This window comes from Podarcis vaucheri (assembly GCF_965113315.1).
Source record: "Podarcis vaucheri genome assembly, chromosome: 10".
Lineage (NCBI taxonomy): Eukaryota > Metazoa > Chordata > Lepidosauria > Squamata > Lacertidae > Podarcis > Podarcis vaucheri.
Window position 1 is genome coordinate 71068675 of NC_138748.1, and position 21019 is coordinate 71089693.

A 21019-nucleotide genomic window follows, 5' to 3' on the forward strand; every position below is an offset into this window, starting at 1 on the left:
TTGCTATTAAATTTGTATACTGCCCTTTTCCTCCCAAAGAACATAGCACAAGTGGTTCTGCCCCAAAACTGTGGCTTCTGCGCATGTTCGTTCCGTGCCTAAACTGCACAGACTCAGGAACCCTCCGGATATCTTTCGGATTCTGGTTTCCTGACGATTTGTGCTCACGATGGGTTGCAGAAGAGTTCACAAAGCTGATCAAAGATGGTCAGACTTTGCAAGACCTGAGCTGCTCAACTGACTGGTAAGGACTGGCGAGGCCCACTTAATCACGATGGTACCTCTGGTTGCAAATGGGATCCGTTCCGGAGGCCCATTCGCAACATGAAAAGAGCGCAACCCGCAGCGGCACATCTGTGCACGCGCGGGTTGCGATTTGTCGCTTCTGTGCATGCGTGTGACGTCATTTTGTGCTTCTGCGCATGCCTGAGCGGCAAAACCCGGTAGTAACCCTTTCTGGTACTTCCGGGTTGCTGCAGGACGTAACATGAAGCGGACGTAACATGAGGTATGACTGTATCTGGCTTGTGAGACAGCTAATGTCCAGGAAAACGGCCTCTGGGCATGCTGGGGCGACGTTCAGCTGTATCTACACACAGGCAAAAACCCACAATAAATACTGTATTTTTCGCTCCATAAGACACATTTTTTTCCTTCTAAAAAGTAAGGGGAAATGTATGTGCGTCTTATGGAGAGAATGTGTGGTCGGTCGCTGGCTCCCTTTCCGCCCCCTTGCCCAGGCCTCCATTGTTGAATGTTCTGCAGACGGAGGCCGTTTGTTTCCCCAGCGACATGGGACTGGCTGGTTAGATTATCCGTCTGGAAACTGTAGAAATGGCTCCCTTTCCTTTCCTAAAGAAGCTGCAGAACTGTGAGTTGAACCCCACAAAAACAGGATTTTTCCCCTTTGCAAAAGAAGCTGCACAACTGTGAGCTAATCCCCCCAAAACCAGGACTTCCCCCCTTTCCTCCTCTAAAAATTAGGTGCGTCTTATGGCCAGGTGCGTATTACGGAGTGAAAAATATGGAAGTCATAAATTAAATCATTATAACAAAAGGGGAAAAAAAAGTAATGTAAAATGTAAAATCGCATAGAAAAGTTTTGGGCTTTACAGTACCATCTAGTGTTACATGTTTATAACACATTCAAAATACAATGTTTTTTTGACTAATGTAGCTGAGTCCCCTGCTGGCTCTCACCAGACACCGGCAGCTCTGGCAGGGATGGTCCGGGTCGATGAACTCTTGCCCGTTGTTGTAGAGCCGCTGGTTGTAGGAGCATTGCTGACACGCTGGGCAGCAGGACCCTGCAGAGGAGGCAGAGGGTGAGAGTCACAATTCAACACCTACTGGGTGCTGGTCTGGCTAAGAACCTTGTTTGGTACCCATCTGTCTCAAGAGACAATGGAGTTCTCCTCCGGGGGCAGTGCGCTCCCCGTGCACTCCTCTTTCTCCGCCAGTGCGCTCGCGCATGCACAGAATCACTAAATTGCGCTACGCACATATGCAGAAGCGCAAACCGCAGACGCTGCACTTTGTCCAGCATCCTTTTCAGCCAGCGTCCGGAGCTCCGGAACAGATCCCATTCATGAAACAAGGTACCACTGTACAAGGAATGTTGTACTTTACTGTCTTTCATGGATCACATCCCACAGCCTTGTTTAATGTCTGATGTTTAATCATGTTTTTAGTATTCTGCTGGGAGCCGCCCAGAGTGGCTGGGGAAACCCAGCCAGATGGGCAGATTGTAAATAAGGTTGAATCCTGACAAGACAGAAGTACTGTTTTTGGGGGACAGGGGGCGGGCGGGTGTGGGGGATTCCCTGGTCCTGAATGGGGCAACTGTGCCCCTGAAGGACCAGGTGTGCAGCCTGGGAGTCATTCTGGACTCGCAGCTGTCTATGGAGGCGCAGGTTAATTCTGTGTCCAGGGTGGCTGTCTACCAGCTCCATCTGGTATGCAGGATGAGACCCTCCCTGCCCACAGACCGTCTCGCCAGAGTGGTGCATGCTCTGGTTATCTCCCGCTTGGACTACTGCAATGCGCTCTACGTAGGGCTACCTTTGAAAGTGACCAGGAAATGCAATTAATCCAGAATGTTGCAGCTAGACTGGTGACTGGGAGTGGCTGCCAGGACCACATAACACCGGTTCTGAGAGATCTGCATTGGCTCCCAGTACAATTCTGAGCACATGTTTCAGACCACAATTCAAAGTGTTGGTGCTGACCTTTAAAGCCCTAAACGGCCTCAGCCCAGGAAACCTGAAGGAGCATCTCCACCCCCACCGTTCTATCCGGACACTGAGGTCCAGCTCCGAGGGCCTTCTGGCGGTTCCCTCATTGTGAGAAGTGAGGTTACAGGGAACCAGGCAGAGGGCCTTCTCGGTAGCGGCACCCGCCCTGTGGAACGCCCTCCCTTCAGATGTGAAGGAAATAAGCAGCTATCCTATCTTTAAAAGACATCTGAAGGCAGCCCTGTTCAAAAAAGTTTTTAATATTTAATGCTGTACTGTTTTTAACACTTGATTGGAAGCCGCCCAGAGTGGCAGGGTATAAATAAATAAATAAATGAAATTAGTATTAATAAAAATTATTATTATTATTGTTATTGTTATTATATATGTTAATGCTGTGAGCCCTCTGTCTTACACTCAGGTTGTATATATGCGCAGAGAAAACCATACATACTGAAGGCACTACATTCTCCGCTGGCCTTCATTCCAAGGAAATCAAACTTTGGGTAAGCTCCCGGGACCCCCGGAGTCCCTCACTGCCTCCGGCTCCTAAAATGTTGTTTTGAATTAACAGCCCAGATCTGCAGCAACGTCCGTTCCAGATGTTCAAATGCAAATTTGGGATGGGAGGCAGAGGAAAGATGGTTTGGGTGCCCTTCAGACGTTGCAGACAACTCTCCCTACATGTGAAAAGGATCTAGGAGTCTTGGTTGACCACAAACTTGACATGAGCCAACAGTGTGACGCGGCAGCTAAAAAAGCCAATGCAATTCTGGGCTGCATCAATAGGAGTATAGCATCTAGATCAAGGGAAGTAATAGTGCCACTGTATTCTGCTCTGGTCAGACCTCACCTGGAGTACTGTGTCCAGTTCTGGGCACCACAATTCAAGAAGGACACTGACAAACTGGAACGTGTCCAGAGGAGGGCAACCAAAATGGTCAAAGGCCTGGAAACGATGCCTTATGAGGAACGGCTAAGGGAGCTGGGCATGTTTAGCCTGGAGAAGAGGAGGTTAAGGGGTGATATGATAGCCATGTTCAAATATATAAAGGATGTCACATAGAGGAGGGAGAAAGGTTGTTTTCTGCTGCTCCAGAGAAGCGGACACGGAGCAATGGAGCCAAACTACAAGAAAGAAGATTCCACCTAAACATTAGGAAGAACTTCCTGACAGTAAGAGCTGTTCGACAGTGGAATTTGCTGCCAAGGAGTGTGGTGGAGTCTCCTACTTTGGAGGTCTTTAAGCAGAGGCTTGACAACCATATGTCAGGAGTGCTCTGATGGTGTTTCCTGCTTGGCAGGGGGTTGGACTCGATGGCCCTTGTGGTCTCTTCCAACTCTTCTAGGATTCTATGATTCTCCCTGGTCCCAGCCAATGTACCCAAGCTCGAAAAGTACCGTTTTGCCCCAAATATAAAACGCACCAGCAAATAAGCCGCACCTTTAAAATTCAAATAAAAAAAATATTAAAAAGACAATATAGTGGTACCTCAGGTTAAGTACTTAATTCGTTCCGGAGGTCCGTACTTAACCTGAAACTGTTCTTAAACTGAAGCACCACTTTAGCTAATGGGGCCTCCTGCTGCTGCCACGCTGCTGGAGCACGATTTCTGTCCTCATCCTGGGGCAAAGTTCTTAACCTGAAGCACTATTTCTGGGTTAGCAGAGTCTGTAACCTGAAGCGTCTGTAACCTGAAGCGTATGTAACCTGAAGTGTATGTAACTCGAGGTACCACTGTACCCAAATATAAGCCACTCCCTTAAAATTGGAGATAAAAGTAAAAAAGCCAATTAGATTCATGGAATACAGTACACGCTAAAATTGCAAATCGCTATTCAATTGCTACAATTCCGCAGGCTCTCACACTCTTAACAATACCGCACTGTAAAATACGGGGCAAGCGATGAATGACTTCAGAATTAATTGCACATCAGTCTCAAGCTCGCAAATCGGCAATAGAACATTTTTATTGGTTCTGATTTACCGTATGTCTGTTTCAACAGCAATATCATAAACGCCCATTTTTGTCATGTGGAGAATATAAGCCGCCCATTAACTTTTCATGGTCGGAATTGGGGGGGGGGCTTATATTTGGGCCAATACGGTATCATGAAAAGGACTTGGAGGGCACCCGGTTGGCAATGGCTCATTTGGCACATGAACGGTACAAAGGAATTTGGTGCATCTGTCTGTGTCAGCTGCCCCCTCCCTATAGCGGAGACTTGGAGGCGGGCCGTCCAGGTGTGCTCTCACCTTGCAGCTGGGCTGGATGTTGGCAAGGAAGTGGGGGGCAGGGGGTGGGGCTGCACACCGGCTCTCCCTGGAGGCAGATGCAGCTGGTGCAGGGCTCGCCCTCCGGTTCCCACTCGGTGCCGTCTTCAAACTCCACGCTGTCGAGGACACACACTGGTGGGAGAGAGAGAGAGAGTGAGTTGTCGTCATAGGACTGGTGGCGGGGTCAGTCTGGATGATACCTGGGGGTCCCTTCCAAACCTGCAATCCTCACATGCCCAAGCTGGATCCAGATCTCTCACCTGGGAGCCCTCAGGAGGAGTGGCAGAATTGGTCCTGCCTAGGAACTGGCAAAGCCAGTGCCAGATTTAGGTATAATCTAAACAAGCTCTAGTTTAGGGCCCCTTTCTCTCGCCCCCCCAAAAAAAAAATTAAAGGAAAAAACACCTGGATGTACATTTCCAAAATATAAGATATAAAAAAATAAAAGAAAACCTACCTACAGCAACCGTGTTTTGTGTTGTGTAGGCTCCTGTGATGTAAGTCAGGCATAGGTAACCTTTGGCCCTCCAGATGTTTTGGCCTACAACTCCCATGATCCCTAGCTAACAGGACCAGTGGTCAGGGATGATGGGAATTGTAGGCCAAACCATCTGGAGGGCCGAGGTTGCCTATGCCTGATGTAAGTCATGGGCCCTGCCTGCTAGCCTGCTCCCTAAAATACCACTGGTTTGCTCCTTTCTATATATAGGGGGCCTACATTCTGCATGGAATGGGTGCACGGAGACATGTGCGAATGGCTTTAGATACCTATTAGGTCCATACATTACCATATAGCATATATTCCAAACAAAAAACAGTGACAATTTGTTGTTGACAAAGGGCAGCTGGACATAGAAAGGCCCCCGTTATCTTCAGTCGCTTAGGGCCTCATCAGACCTAAATCCAGCCCCGATCCGCAGCAGCAGAACCGGACATCTTCGTCTGCCCCAGCTGCAATAAAACATGTCTCTCCTGTATCGGCCTCTGCAGCCACAACAGGCACGGTAACTCTTTAATGGTTAGTCCATAAATTACCATAAAGTAAAGGTAAAGGGACCCCTGACCATTAGGTCCAGTTGTGGCCGACTCTGGGGTTGTGGCGCTCATCTCGCTTTATTGGCCGAGGGAGCCGGCGTACAGCTTCCAGGTCCTGTGGCCAACATGACTAAGCCGCTTCTGGCGAACCAGAGCAGCGCACAGAAATGCCGTTTACCTTCCTGCCAGAGCAGTACCTATTTATCTACTTGCACTTTGACATGCTTTCAAACTGCTAGGTTGGCAGGAGCGGGGACCGAGCAACGGGAGCTCACCCCGTCGCGGGGATTCAAACCACCGACCTTCTGATCGGCAAGTCCTAGGCTCTGTGGTTTAATCCACAGCCCCACCCGCGTCCCTATAAATTATCATAAAGGTCCATAAATTACCATATACAGTAGCATATACAGTGGTACCTCGGGTTAAGTACTTAATTCATTCCGGAGGTCCCTTCTTAACCTGAAACTGTTCTTAACCTGAAGCACCACTTTAGCTAATAGGGCTTTCTGCTGCTGCCGTGCTGCCGGAGCACAATTTCTGTTCTCATCCTGAAGCAAAGTTCTTAACCTGAAGCACTATTTCTGGGTTAGCAGAGTGTGTAACCTGAAGCGTATGCGTATGTAACCCGAGGTACCACTGTATTCAACACAAAAAACAGAGACAATTTGTTGTTGGCAAAGGACAGCTGGGCATAGAAAGGGCCCCATGACCTTCAGGAGCTGAGGGCCTCATCAAACCGAAATCCGGCCCTGGGCAAAGCTTTGCTGGCCCCGGGTTCAAGGCTCACCTTTGCAGAGTGGGCAGCAGTGCCCTGGGTCTTGGACAGGCTGCGAGCAAGTTGTGGGTGGGCACAGCTCCTCCTGGCACCGGACGTGCCCATCCTATAGACAGGAAAGAAGGAGGTCAGCGGAATCTTGCAAGACTCTGGCTCGGAAAGTATTCCAGGGTTGTCACTTGTGTTTACGGGCGTTCTGAGATCGGTGCGAGTCGCTCTGAGCATTAAGACTTTTCACGAATGAATAAGAAAGCAAATACCGTATTTTTTTGCTCTATAAGATTCACTTTTTCCCTCCTAAAAAGTAAGGGGAAATGTGTGTGCGTCTTATGGCGCGAATGCAGGCTGCGCAGCTATCCCAGAAGCCAGAACAGGGAGAGGGATTGCTGCTTTCACTGCACAACGATCCCTCTTGCTGTTCTGGCTTCTGAGATTCAGAATATTTTTTTTCTTGTTTTCCTCCTCCAAAAACTAGGTGCATCTTGTGGTCTGGTGCGTCTTATAGAGCGAAAAATACGGTAAATTTGCCACACTGAGCTCCTTGGAGGGGTGTAAATGTTAGAATCAAAATAATAAACGAACCCGTTGTCACCCACCCCAAAGAAGCAGGGGGGGGGGTTGCAATAAGGAAAGTGACTGGGAAATGCACTGGAAAGTGTGGGACTTGCTCCGACGCGATGTCGTCTAATCTCCCCACAAGCAAGTCAGAATGAATGGGCATGAAATACGGAACTTCGTCTAATCTCCTCACAAGCAGGTCAGAATGAATGGTCATGAAATAAGGGACTTCGTCTAATCTCCCCACAAACAGGTCAGAATGAATGGGCATGAAATAAGGAACTTCATCTAATCTCCCCACAAGCAGGTTAGATGAATGGGCATGAAATAAGGAACTAAACTCCCCACAAGCAAATCAGAATGAATGGGCATGAAATAAGGAACTTCATCTAATCTCCCCACAAGCAAATCAGAATGAATGGGCATGAAATAAGGAACTTCATCTAATCTCCCCACAAGCAAATCAGAATGAATGGGCATGAAATAAGGAACTTCGTCTAATTTCCCCACAAGCAAATCAGAACAAATGGTCAGCAAACAGGCAACTTCATCTAATCTCCCCACAAGCAAATCAGAACGAATGGTCAGGAAAAGGCAACTTCGTCTAATCTCTCCAGAAATCGAATGTTCAATCAAACAGGCCACCTGGAAGCAACGAGGGACCTGCTGGAGAGAAAGGGGTGGTGAAGAACCCCTCCCCTCCCCGGTGTGCCATGAGTGGTACCCCTCCCCTCTGAGCACAGCCCCTCCCTGCCCCACCCCTGCCCTACTCACTGAGCACGTGCACTGAAGGCAAGGGCTGCCCCCTGCAGGCCGAAAGGTTTCTCTGTTCTGGAAGGACCGTCCTTCAAATTCACACACTGTCCAGGCGGATCGGAGAAAGGGGAGAGAGGAGCAGGAGGTCAAGCGAATGGCATTTTAAGCCCCCCCCACCATCCAAAAAAATGCTAAATCAACCGCGGGGTCAGGATCCTGCCCAATCCTGCCCTCTGCCCTTCCTCCAGGACACTCCTGTCCAAACCCCCCCACTGAGGAGATTTCACCCCTCCCATATCCAAGAATCTGCTGATGTTCTCTGCTGATTCTCCAGAGAGGAGGGGCGGTTTCTGCTCACTACTTATTCCGCTCCAGCCTCACATAAAAGTGTCGGAGAGAGAGACTGAGTGTTAGAGAGAGATCGTGTGTATAGATAAGGTTGCTGCTAAGAGCAGCTGCAGACACTCAGTGCAGTTCAGCATTTTCGCTTAGACTCCATTTAGCTCTGTATATAGTTGTGTATTATAGTTGTAGATAGAATAAAGAAGATATTCTACAGAGCTGCTCTCCGAATCGTTTATGCTCTGCTAGACTCTGCTGTGCGACGACTGTCTTCTTGTGGAAGTGAATCCGGTGCTCACAACTCTGAGTTGTGAGTCCACAGCACTTTGACCTGTTCCTGTGCAGAAGGTGGTCTCTGGAAGTGCTACCCAGCTCGCCTAGCCCAGTCGGGGCTGAAGTGGATGAGTCCAGTTGGTGACACTGGCTCAAGGGCGATGCTGATACCCACCGCCCAATTTAGGCTCCTGAAATTGGCCAAGGATGACGACTGAGACTCTGCCAATGCAGATTCCATGGGCACCTTCTGCCCCAGCTTTCAAATGCCAGCCTCAAACTTTTCTATTCTGCCAGGCCTGCGCAGGCAGTTCAGAATACATCCTTCCCAGTGGCTATAATGGATGCTGTTTAACTTTCAAAAATTGCTTTTTATTGCATGGTTCACCGTATTTTTCGCTCTATAGGACGCACTTTCCCCCCTCCAAAAATGAAGGGGAAATGTGTGTGCATCCTATGGAGCCTTCTTGGTGGTGGCACCCGCCCTGTGGAACACCTTCCCACCAGATGTCAAAGAGAAAAATAACTACCAAACTTTTAGAAGACATCTAAAGGCAGCTCTGTTCAGGGAACCTTTTAATGTTTAATAGCTTATTGTATTTTAGTGTTTTATTGGAAGCCGCCCAGAGTGGCTGGGGAAACCCAGCCAGATGGGCGGAGTATAAATTATTATTATTATTATTATTATTATTATTATTATTATTATTATTATTATTATTATTTTACTATTTATACCCCACCCATCCCGACTGGGTTGCCCCAGCAACTCTGGGCAGCTTCCAACATATACCATATTTTTCACTCCATAAGACGCACTTGACCATAAGACACAACTAGTTTTTAGAGGAGGAAAGGGGGAAAGCCCTGTTTTTTGAGGATCAGCTCAAAGTTGTTGAGCTTACTTTGTAAAGGGAATAAATCCTGTTTTTATGGGGTTCAACTCACAGTTCTGCAGCTTTTTTAGGAAAGGAAAGGGAGCCGTTTCTACAATTTCCAGACAGATAATCTAACCACAGCCAGCCCCATGTCGCTGGGGAAACAAACGGCCTCCGTCTGCAGAACATTCAACAATGGAGGCCTGGGCAAGGGGCGGAAAGGGAGCTAGGAATCGACTGCACATTCGCTCCGTAAGACGCACAGACGTTTCCCCTTATTTTTTAGAAGGAAAAAAGTGCGTCTCATGGAGCGAAAAATACAGTATATAACATATTCCGCCGCCCCAAACAGGGCTGCCATCAATGGCTCCAGGAGTTCCATAACTCCATCCCCTCCATCATTCCTCCGATGAAAATAGGGACGCCCTAAGGAAAAGCGGGACGTTCTGGGCTAAAATCAGAAACCGGGATGGCTTCTGTAAATCCGGGACTGTCCTTGGAAAATAGGGACAATTTGGGGGTGGGTGGTCCTGAGACTGGCAACCAGTGCGGATCTCTGAGCGCAGCTGTTACACGCTGGCGAGGCCGCACTGCTGTCAGCAATTGTGCTGCAGCATCCTGCGCCGACTGCACCTTCCGGATCGGGTGCAACAAGGGAAGCCGCCCAGAGACAGCCTCGCAGGCCTGATGGTGACGGTGATGTGGGCGGGAGACAACTCACCATTGCAGGTTGGGCAGCACTGTCCCGGGAGTTTGCCCGGGTGGCTGCAGGACGGCGGAGGGCACTTGGGCGCGGCTCGCTCACACAAAACCTCGCCGGCCTGTCAGGACAAGCAAAAGGGTTAGGAAGGGGGTCCCGGGGCCATTTTACGCCCCTTAGCACACACCCTCCCCCAAGAGTGTCTTTGGTCATTCCCCAAATTGGTGAGGCTCATTGGACAACAATGAGAAACCGAGACCTTCAACGGGGTCTTGTGGAACTCTCTGCCACTAGAGATTCAGTAGGCACCTTCTGCGCCAGCTTTTAAACACTTGCTGAAATCTCTTCTATTCCACCAGAACCCTGTGTGGACAACTAAGAATGCATCTTTCCACAATGGTTATGATTGACTTCCGCTTTTAAAGACGGTTTTTATGTTTTTTAAAATTGTTTTTATACATTCTATACAACGAGATGGTTGGACAGTGTTCTCGAAGCTACCAGCATGAGTTTGACCCAACTGCGGGAGGCAGTGGAAGACAGGAGTGCCTGGCGTGCTCTGGTCCAGGGGGGTCACGAAGAGTCAGACACGACGAAATGACTAAACAACAACACAATACATTTTTGAATGACGCAGCAGGTTGCAAGTATTTTTTTAATGAAGAAATAATATAAATAGTTCCAAGCCGGAGTAGCGTGGGGAGGGAACAAACACCACGCCCAAAATGCAAGACTCGGCAACAAGCTAAATTGTATAGAAATTTATTTATGTATGCTACTACAGCAGCAAGAATGTTACTTGCCCAAAAGTGGAAAGAAGCAGAAGTCCCAGTAAAGGAAGAATGGATACAAAAACTTATGGAATATGCAGAAATGGCGAACTTACCAGAAGAATAAGAAATCAAGATGAACTTTTAAGAAAATAAAGGAAATGGTTTATTGAGTATTTACAGATAAATTGGAAACAGATAAAAACATTAGCAGGATTAGTGCAATAAGCCGCAGTTTTATTAAGAGTATGTATTTACAGTAGATAATGAGCAAGTTAAAGGAATTTGGATATGCAGAAGATATTTAAAAATAAACTTAAGGAACCGCAGAAAGAGGAGAAAGGAAGCCAAGTTTTGAAAGGTCAAATGGATTGTAAAACTAATGAAATGTATAAATTTGAAAAATATAAAGAAAAAGAAAGAAATGCAAGACTCGGCGATGGAAGACTCACCACACAGGTGCAGCGCTTGCAAGGCTCTCCGCTCGGGACCACCTCTCCGCTGCGGTACTCTCTCCCTTCCCACAGACAACCTGTGTGGGAATGTTCAGGGTGGCAGAAGAGGATATATTGTTTACTAATATCCTTCCTAACTTGCGCTGGCAAGTTTCTTTACGTAGCAGAGTTACATCCCCCTTTCTACATGCACAGCAGATAGCTGGTTGCAGGCTCGTGTGAGCCTCTCACTATTATACAATTCAGTCTGTCTCAGATTGAATTGTACGTTCCTGGTGACTTCCCTTGAATCCCTCTTAAAAGAATAAAGATGCCAGAATCTTATTCAAAGTCAATAAAAGAAGTTTACTCACATCAGTTCACAGTTGGATTCCTGAAGGCAGACTGGGTTACAAATACAGTGGTACCTCGGGTTACATACGCTTCAGGTTACAGACTCTGCTAACCCAGAAATATTACCTCGGGTTAAGTACTTTGCTTCAGGATGAGAACAGAAATTGTGCTCCGGCGGCACGGCAGCAGCAGGAGGCCCCATTAGCTAAAGTGGTGCTTCAGGTTAAGAACAGTTTCAGGTTAAGAATGGACCTCCGGAACGAATTAAGTACTAACCCAAGGTACCACTGTATGTACATTGGATCTACCCCATATGGGGGAATAATCCCAGTGCTTCTGCCAGCTGAGAGCCAGCAGAGCAGTCCTAGCTAAAAGCCGGTCAAACGAAGAAGGAAGTCAAAAAGAGGGAGGTGTGCTGTGTGACTCATCCTTTTGTTACCTGGACAGGTGAGGCCACACCCACCTTCTATCACATGCAAAAGGAAGGATGCTCCAGCCAGGAGGAACAGGAAGTTTCGACTGGCTGGACCAAACATTTCCTCGCTTGTCTTCTCTAGCATTACAAGGAATGCTGTACTTGACTGCCTCTCATGCATCACATCCCACAACCTGGAGGCACCAGGGCAAGAAGAGTCTGTAAAGGGCTCTGAGTTCGAGATGCAGGGGACAGCCTCTTAAATAATCTGCTGGGACTCACCATCACAGACAGGGCAGCAAGTCCCGGGGCGAGGGGGTGCTGGGTGGCGACAGAGACTGGCGCAGTGCCTCCTTTTGCAGACGGCGTGGCCTTCCTGGGGGCGCGGAAGAAAACAGGGGGGAGGGAGATAATGGAATTGGTACCTTTCAAGGGAACTGTCTTGCAGGACCTGGCTCACAGACTGCTCTCCCTTCCCCAACAAAAGCCCCTTCCTCCCATTTTATTTTATTGATAATAATATTTATTAATTTTCAATTATATTCCAGTAATAGTCTCATTAAGGGATGCGGGTGGCGCTGTGGGTTAAATCACAGAGCCTAGGACTTGCCAATCAGAAGGTCGGCGGTTCGAATCTCTGCGATGGGGTGAGCTCCCGTTGCTCGGTCCCAGCTCCTGCCAACCTAGCAGTTCGAAAGCACGTCAAAGTGCAAGTAGATAAATAGGTACCGCTCTGGCGGGAAGGTAAACGGCGTTTCCATGCGCTGCTCTGGTTTGCCAGAAGTGGCTTAGTCATGCTGGCCACATGACCCGGAAGCTGTACGCCGGCTCCCTTGGCCTATAGAGCGAGATGAGCGCCGCAACCCCAGAGTCGGCCACGACTGGACCTAATGGTCAGGGGTCCCTTTACCTTTTAATACCCTCATTAAAACAATATCAATTTATAATACAATCAATAATATCAATCCTTCATATACCAAATTATATAATCCTATGTGTTAGGACGGATTATTTTCTTTATTTTGGCCTCCAAAACCTTATTGGTTTCAATTGCATTCCAGTCGCAATAATAACCCCTTATACAACAGCTGCAATATTTATAACTTCTATTCGTGTTGACACATTAAATGATTTTCTAAAACTACAGGTGAGGATCTCAAACTATACCCTTGTTTTTCCTGTGTGTGACATTTTTTCTCCCTTCCTCCCATTTCAAGCAAACATCATTCCGGCGACAAAACGCGGCTTACAACATCTTTCCTTCTCTCTTTTTTCGATAATAATTTTTATCAGTTTTCAATTCCAAAAATCCAATATAATCCTCATTACATCAATACCAAATTCCAATGCCAACTCGAATATCAGTCAATCAAATAGGCAATTAAGCAATTTATGTGCCCCCCAATGTGCAAGATTTCAAGGTTGGATCGTTTCCTTTCATTCCTTCCTGACACTTCCTTAATCCAGTTACATTCCAATCTTGACAATAATCCCTTACACAAGAGCTACCATGTTTTAAACTTCTATTTGTGTCAACACATTTATCAATTTGTGAATCTGCAAGCAAAGCTCTGTCTCCTTTGTTTTCCCTGTGTGAAATATTTGTTTTAACCGTGTTGTTTCTTTGTGTCCTTGGATGTCTCTCTGGGTTATTTCTTTTATTATTATTATTATTATTATAAATTTTATTAGTATTTTCCACACAACAACAACAACATGGAAAATATCGAAAAATAACAATACACAAAACACAAAAACCAACATTCAAAAAACCAAAACAAAAAACAAATACATAGCTTACAAATTAATAATATAAACACTAAAAACAAAACATTGACTTCCACCAATCCCACAGCACCTCTTTTATCTCTCATTGTGTCTTCTTATTTTCCTTATCATCTCTATCCTGGCATCTAGATATAAACCCCTCTTTCTTATCCTTTCACTTCACAAGGTTATTCAAGACTCAGCCAGATTTCTGTCCCCGAACCTTGGCTTTTAAGGTATGATACAATATGATATCTTTATTGTCATTGCTCCATGCAGAACATTGAAACTGAAAAATCTACATAAGACATTCAACCCCCCCTAAAAACTCTGTAACCCCATTTTAAAATACAATATACTCCTATAGAGGAGTATTCAGAGGCGTGTCTAAATGAGTAGTAAAGGGACCCCTGACCATTAGGTCCAGTTGTGACCGACTGGGGTTGCGGCGCTCATCTCACTTTATTGGCCGAGGGAGCCGGTGTACAGCTTCCGGGTCATGTGGCCAGTATGACTATGCCGCTTCTGGCGAACCAGAGCTGCGCATGGAAACACCACTTACCTTCCCACTGGAGTGGTACCTATTTATCTACTTGCACTTTGATGTGCTTTCAAACTGCTACATTGGCAGGAGCAGGGATCGAGCCACAGGAGCTCACCCCGTTGCGGGGATCCGAACCGCTGTCCTTCTGATCGGCAAGTCCTAGGCTCTGTGGTTTAACCCACAGTGCCGCCCGCGTCCCTCCTGTCTAAATGAATACCTCTGGGTTATTTCTTGATCTCCGCTTGCAACACTTTTCCGACCTTACCAGGCATTTGCACTTCAGGCAGGGGTCCGAGGATGGGGTCCACTCTTCATTGTGCTCACGCCGGGATTCCCCGTCCAGACAACCTGTCAAGGTCCAGCGACGCAGAAACGTCAGGTCAGCTTCAACTGAGAGGAATCCCAAAGTGGGCAGTAGCGCCCGTGGGGTGGTGGTGGGGCAATGGGGTTGCCATAGGGGGCTCTGGGAAGCATTGAGGGGTGACGGCAGTGACGATTTAAGACCTGAAGGAGCATCTCCACCCCCATCGTTCAGCCCAGACACTGAGGTCCAGCTCCAAGGGCCTTCTGGCGGTCCCCCCCCCTGCAAGAAGTGAGGTTGCAGGGAACCAGCAGAGAGCCTTCTCGGGGGTGGCACCCGCCCTGTGGAACGCCCTCCCACCAGATGTTAAAAAGAAAAACAACCACCAGACTTTTAGAAGACATTCTGGATTAGTTGTAGTTTCCGGGTCACCTTCAAAGGTAGCCCCACGCAGAGCGCATTGCAGTAGTCCAAGCGAGAGATAACTAGAGCATGCATCACTCTGGCCAGACAGTCCGTGGGCAGATAGGGTCTTATCCTGCGTACCAGATGGAGTTGGTAGACAGCTGCCCTGGACACAGAATTGATCTGCGCCTCCATGGATAGCTGTGAGTCCAGAATGACTCCCAGGCTGTGCACCTGGTCCTTCAGGGGCAGTTGCCCCATTCAGGACCAGGGAGTCCTCCACACCTGCCCGCCCCCTGTCCCCCAAAAACAGTGCTTCTGTCTTGTCAGGATTCAACCTCAAGCTTGCACCCCAAGTGCAAAATGGGAAGCCTTCACCTCCTTCTCACCCTGGCACAAGGGGCAACATTGCCCAGGGATCTCCTCTGTGATGGTACAGTCCAGCTTTGGGCAAGCGACCTGGGAGCAGACGATGTTCCCATCCTGGAGAGGGGAAAAGGCAAGAGGAAGCACAAAATGAATAAGGAGCCTGACTGGATCAGAGATCTATTGCTCACCCCTCCCCACCAACACCCCTCCCGCTCCAGACGACTCGAGAAAGTGAGCCAAGTCGTATTTCATGCAGGGAAGGGGATAGGACTCTTAGAATGATCTCTAACACTCGTCCCTCATTGGCCCTGCATTGCACCCTAAGATTTTTAGGTTGGCTGGGACGTATCCTTAATCCCTAAAGACGTCCTTTTCTTGTATGGATGGAGGATGCAGTCTTGGTACAAAGAGTTCCCTGCACAACTGCCAAAATTTGCATCCTTTGCCCCTCCCACTTTGCCACTGGCCCCGCCCACCACTGGCACGAACTGAATTCTAATATTTTTGTGTGGCCGGGAGGGAATTCCTCTTTGAGAGCAGCACCCCAAGAAGAAATTCCGAGGAATGAAGAATGGCAGACAAAATTAACAGACTACGCAGAATTAGATAAAATGACAGGAAGGATTCGAAACCTGCGGGACCAGAGATTTGCAGAAGATTGAAAAAAATATACGAACTATTTGAAAAGCAATTGGATAATCGACGAATCAGTCTAGTAGGACTACAAGAAGTTTTGTAAGGGAAAATATATGAAATATTGCAAAAGAAGAGAGATTAGTTATGACGTTTAAAGGTAATAGTGAAAGTAAGAAATGTATATTAAGTGAATAGATTGGATTTTTTTCAGATGTGATTGCCCAAAAAATTGTATAAGATGTAGAAGTATGTTTAATTATTTGAAAATGATATTTTAAAAAACTAATTAAAATTATATATAGATTTAAAAAAGAGCGGCCCTCGTCTCTCCCCCCCCCCCAGCACCCACCTGACAGACACAGCATTCGCAGGGGTCTTTGCCCGCCACCTCGCCACCGTTGGGAATGAGCTGCCCGCGGAAAAGGCAGCGAGTGCAGTCCGGGCAGCAGGAGCCAGCGGCAGGGGGTAGTCCGTGGGGGCAAGGCGGGGGGCATGGCTGGACAGGGGTGCACACCAGCGCCCCCTCCTGGAGAAAGAGACTCAGGTCACAGAATGGACATGGCAAATGGGCACTGGGACCAGGTGCGCAGCCTGGGAGTCATTCTGGACTCACAGCTGTCCATGAAGGCGCAGGTCAATCCTGGGTCCAGGGCAGCTATCTATCAACTCCATCTGGTATGCAGGATGAAACCCTCCCTGCCCGCAGACTGTCTCCCCAGAGTGGTGCATGCTCTGGTTATCTCCCGCTTGGACTACTGCAATGTGCTCTGTGTGGGGCTACCTTTGAAGGTGACCTGGAAACTGCAATTAATCCAGAATGTGGCAGCTAGACTGGTGACTGGGGGCGGCTGCTGAGACCACATAACACCGGTCCTGAGAGATCCGCATTGGCTCCCAGTACGTTTCCAAGCACAATTCAAAGTGTTGGTACTGACCTTGAAAGCCCTAAACAGCCTTGGTCCTGTATACCTGAAGGAGCATCTCCACCCCCATCATTCTGCCCGGACGCTGAGGTCCAGCGCCGAGGGCCTTCTGGCGGTTCCCTCCCTGCGAGATGTGAGGTTACAGGGAACCAGGCAGAGGGCCTTCTCGGTGGTGGCACCCGCCCTGTGGATTGCCCTCCCATCAGATGTGAAGGAAATAAACAACTATCTGACTTTTAGAAGACATCTGAAGGCAGCCCTGTTTAGGGAAGTTTTTAAATGTTTGATGTTTTATTGTGTTATTAATATTCTGTTGGGAGCCGCCCAGAGTGGCTGGAGAAACCCAGCCAGATGGGTGGGGTAATAACAACAACAACAATAATTATAAAATTATAAAATTATAAAATTATAAAATTATAAAATTATAAAATTATAAAATTATAAAATTATAAAATTATAAAATTATAATAATAATAATAATAATAATAATAATAATAATAATTAGTAGTAGTAGTAGTAGTAGTAGTAGTAGTTATTTGTACCCAATCCGCTCTGGGCAGCTTTCAACAGAGATTAAAAATACAAACATCAAACATTAAAAACTTCCAATAATAATAATAATAATATTGTGGGTTTTTGATGGTTTGAATACAGACCTACTGTGCAAACAGATTATAATTTTTCTATTTGTTATCAGTGAAGACTTTTCTTGCTGCAACAGGTAGCGTGAGGATTGGGATGTGTGTGCGAATTCTGTTAATGCACGCTACACCAAAGTCTGCCATTGGCTCTCTGATCAATGGCCGATAAAAATGTACATACACAGTGACAGGATCATTCTACTGCCCCCCACTGGCTTTTGGGGGCATTGCAATCCCCCCGGACTCTCCCATAACTCACAGAACAGGTGCAGCTTCGACATCCGTCCGCAGAGGTGATCTTCTGCCCAGGCTCCAGCATTCGCCCGTCCAGCTCACACACTAAGAGGAGAGACAGAATGAGAGAAGGAAGAAGGCCAAGGAACAGGGAGCATTAGGGACAATTACATTCCTGATTTTCTTTTTGTGCTGCAGCACCTACACTTTGGAACTCCTCGCCACTTGAAAACAGGCAGGTACCTTTTCAGCACTTGCTAAGAGAACATTTTTGTGCAGGGGTTTAGAAAAGTTGGTGCTGGTTTTACTCCGGTTTTTAGCCTATTGCTATTTTAACTTTTCATTGCTGTTAATTCTACTGATGCATAATTTTACTGTTTCATCATTTTTCGTAAACCAATTTGAGTATTATTATTTTTTAATACACGGTGGGGGGGGCTATTGGGTTGTTGTTGTTATTTTTATTTTGTGGTTTTATGTCTTCATTTTATTCTGTGAACTGCCCTGAAACCCCTGGGTATAGGGCGGTATATAAATTCTAATAATAATAATAATGTTGCAAAATAAATAGATAATAAATACAGTGAGGAGGAAAAGTATTTGATCCCCTGCTAAATTTGCCCATTTGCCCTCTGACGAAGAAATGACCAGTCCACAATTTTAATGGTAGGTTTATTGTAGCTGTGAGAGACAGAGTAACAACAGGAAAAAACCCCAGAAACCCAGAAGACAAAAGTCAGAGATTGATGTGCATTAGAATGAGTGAAATAAGTATTTGATCCCCTATCAATCAGCCAGATGTCAGGCTACCTGGTATCTTCACTGTGTGTAACGAGCTGAGATTAGAAGCACCTGCTGTAAGGGAGAGGTCGTACCTGTAATCCCAGCTCGTTACAGTACCTATACAAAAGACACCTGTCAACAGAAGCAATCAATTCAGCAGATTCCAAAGTAGCCACCATGACCAAGACCAAAGAGCTGTCCAAGGATGTCAGGGACAAGATTGTAGACCTGCACAAGGCTGGACTGGGCTACAAGACTATTGCCAAGCAGCTTGGTGAGAAGGTGACAACCGTTGGTGCAATAATTCACAAATGGAAGAAACACAAAATAACTGTCAACCGCCTTCAGTCTGGGGCTCCATGCAAGATCTCATCTCATGGAGTTGCAATGATCAGGAGAATGGTGATGTCTTATAAACCTACCATTAAAATTATGGACTGGTCATTTCTTCGTCAGAGGGCAAACGGGAAAATACTTCCCCCCCTCATTGAAAATGTGTCACCTGAGTCCTTTTTTCTATTTATTTTTCCAGGGGGAGCACATTTGCAGGGGGTTAATGATTGAGTAAGAGGCAGGTAGTTCACTCCCACCCCCTCTTGGTTCTTTGCAGGATCCAGAAGAGAAGCCGGGTTCTTCTACCTGCTCCAGTGTGTTCATGGCAAGTCACTCACCTGGGCAAACAGGGCAGCATTGGCCAGGCTGAGGGTTGGGCCTGGCACAGCGGCTGGGCGGGCAGCGGACAGGGTGGCAGCGAACCAGGCTCCTCTGGAGGGGAAAAGGGAACAGGGTGGGTGGTGGGGCGCCTCCTTCCCTCCCTGTCCCCAAACTGGGGTCCATCTTAACCCCCTCCCCCGGAGGGGTAACCTCAAGAAATGCCAACTTTGCCCAACCTCCCCAAATTATTCCACATCCTTTGACTAGGAAATGAGGTGCGTGGGGGCCAGCGGCAGTTGTTTCTAACAAAACCCTGAACGATGCTCGGTGGGAAGTGATAAAGGTGCACCCGAGCATGTGCAGAGTGTCTTTTATTCTCTTCATTAAAATGCACTCTGCACATGCTTGGGTGAACCTTTATCACTTCCCACTGAGCATCGTTCAGCGTCTTATTAGAGAATGGAAATAAACGGGGGCAACCGTTGAATTGAACCTCCAAGTCCACAGGCAGTATACCGTTGTGTCCTAAATGCTAGGAAGTCAGCAACATGGGATGGGCCTGATCCTGGCTGCTTGGCTTATGGGCTGCCTCCCGCTGGTAGCTATTACTGGCCCAACCTAAATTTTCCCTTTCTCAGCCACAAAATCTTCTATCCCAGATCAATCGCTGAGATCCTCTGCAGGAGCATCGCTGGCTGATCCCCAAGTCGGTGAGGCTCATTGGACAACAACGAGAAGCCGAGCCTTTCATGTCATTGGCCGGTCCTGTGAAACTCTCTGCCACTGGAGATTCAGTGCCAACTTTCAAGCGGCTGCTGAAAACTTTCCAATTCTGCCAGGCCTATGTAGGTAATTGAGAATACGTCTTTCCACAACGGTTAGCTGATGCCTGTTTTCAACTACTCAATTGCTTTTATTGTATGGTTTTATTCGAAGGGGCAGAGGAATCAGAGACCAAATTGCAAACATGCGCTGGATTATGGAGAAAGCTAGAGAGTTCCAGAAAGACATCTACTTCTGCTTCATTGACTATGCAAAAGCCTTTGACTATGTCGACCACAGCAAACTATGGCAAGTTCTTAAAGAAATGGGAGTGCCTGATCACCTCATCTGTCTCCTGCGAAATCTCTATGTGGGACAAGAAGCTACAGTTAGAACTGGATATGGAACAACTGATTGGTTCAAAATTGGGAAAGGAGTACGGCAAGGCTGTATATTGTCTCCCTACTTATTTAACTTATATGCAGAATTCATCATGCGAAAGGCTGGGCTGGATGAATCCCAAGCCGGAATTAAGATTGCCGGAAGAAATATCAACAACCTAAGATATGCAGATGACACAACCTTGATGGCAGAAAGTGAGGAGGAATTAAAGAACCTTTTAATGAGCGTGAAAGAGGAGAGCGCAAAATATGGTCTGAAGCTCAACATCAAAAAAATGAAGATTATGGCCACTGGTCCCATCACCTCCTGGCAAATAGAAGGGGAAGAAATGGAGGCAGTGAGAGATTTTACTTTCTTGGGCTCCCTGATCACTGCAGATGGTGACAGCAGCCACGAAATTAAAAGACGCCTGCTTCTTGGGAGAAAAGCAATGACAAACCTAGACAGCATCTTAAAAAGCAGAGACATCACCTTGCCAACAAAGGCCCGTATAGTTCAAGCTCTGGTTTTCCCAGTAGTGATGTATGGAAGTGAGAGCTGGACCATAAAGAAGGCTGATCGCCGAATAATTGATGCTTTTGAGTTCTGGTGCTGGAGGAGACACTTGAGAGTCCCATGGACTGCAAGAAGATCAAACCTCTCCATTCTGAAGGAAATCAGCCCTGAGTGCTCACTGGAAGGACAGATCCTGAATCTGAGGCTCCAAGACTTTGGCCACCTCATGAGAAGAGAAGACTCCCTGGAAAAGACCCTGATGTTGGGAAAGATGGAGGGCACAAGGAGAAGGGGACGACAGAGG

General features: G+C 47.2%; 1 protein-coding gene across 1 annotated transcript in view; it reads right to left on the reverse strand.

The window, feature by feature from the left end:
• Positions 1-21019, reverse strand: part of KCP (kielin cysteine rich BMP regulator) — a 104289-nt gene that overhangs the window by 51504 nt on the left and 31766 nt on the right. Inside the window, exons 10-21 of the mRNA XM_082238688.1 lie at positions 19074-19167; positions 17645-17724; positions 16171-16347; positions 15206-15299; positions 14376-14458; positions 12082-12175; positions 11049-11128; positions 9848-9947; positions 7655-7740; positions 6335-6428; positions 4492-4644; positions 1201-1307 (exon numbers count right to left, since the gene is read on the reverse strand). Of these exons, the coding sequence (XP_082094814.1) occupies positions 1201-1307; positions 4492-4644; positions 6335-6428; positions 7655-7740; positions 9848-9947; positions 11049-11128; positions 12082-12175; positions 14376-14458; positions 15206-15299; positions 16171-16347; positions 17645-17724; positions 19074-19167 (1242 nt within the window). The remainder of the gene's footprint in view (positions 1-1200; positions 1308-4491; positions 4645-6334; positions 6429-7654; positions 7741-9847; positions 9948-11048; positions 11129-12081; positions 12176-14375; positions 14459-15205; positions 15300-16170; positions 16348-17644; positions 17725-19073; positions 19168-21019) is intronic.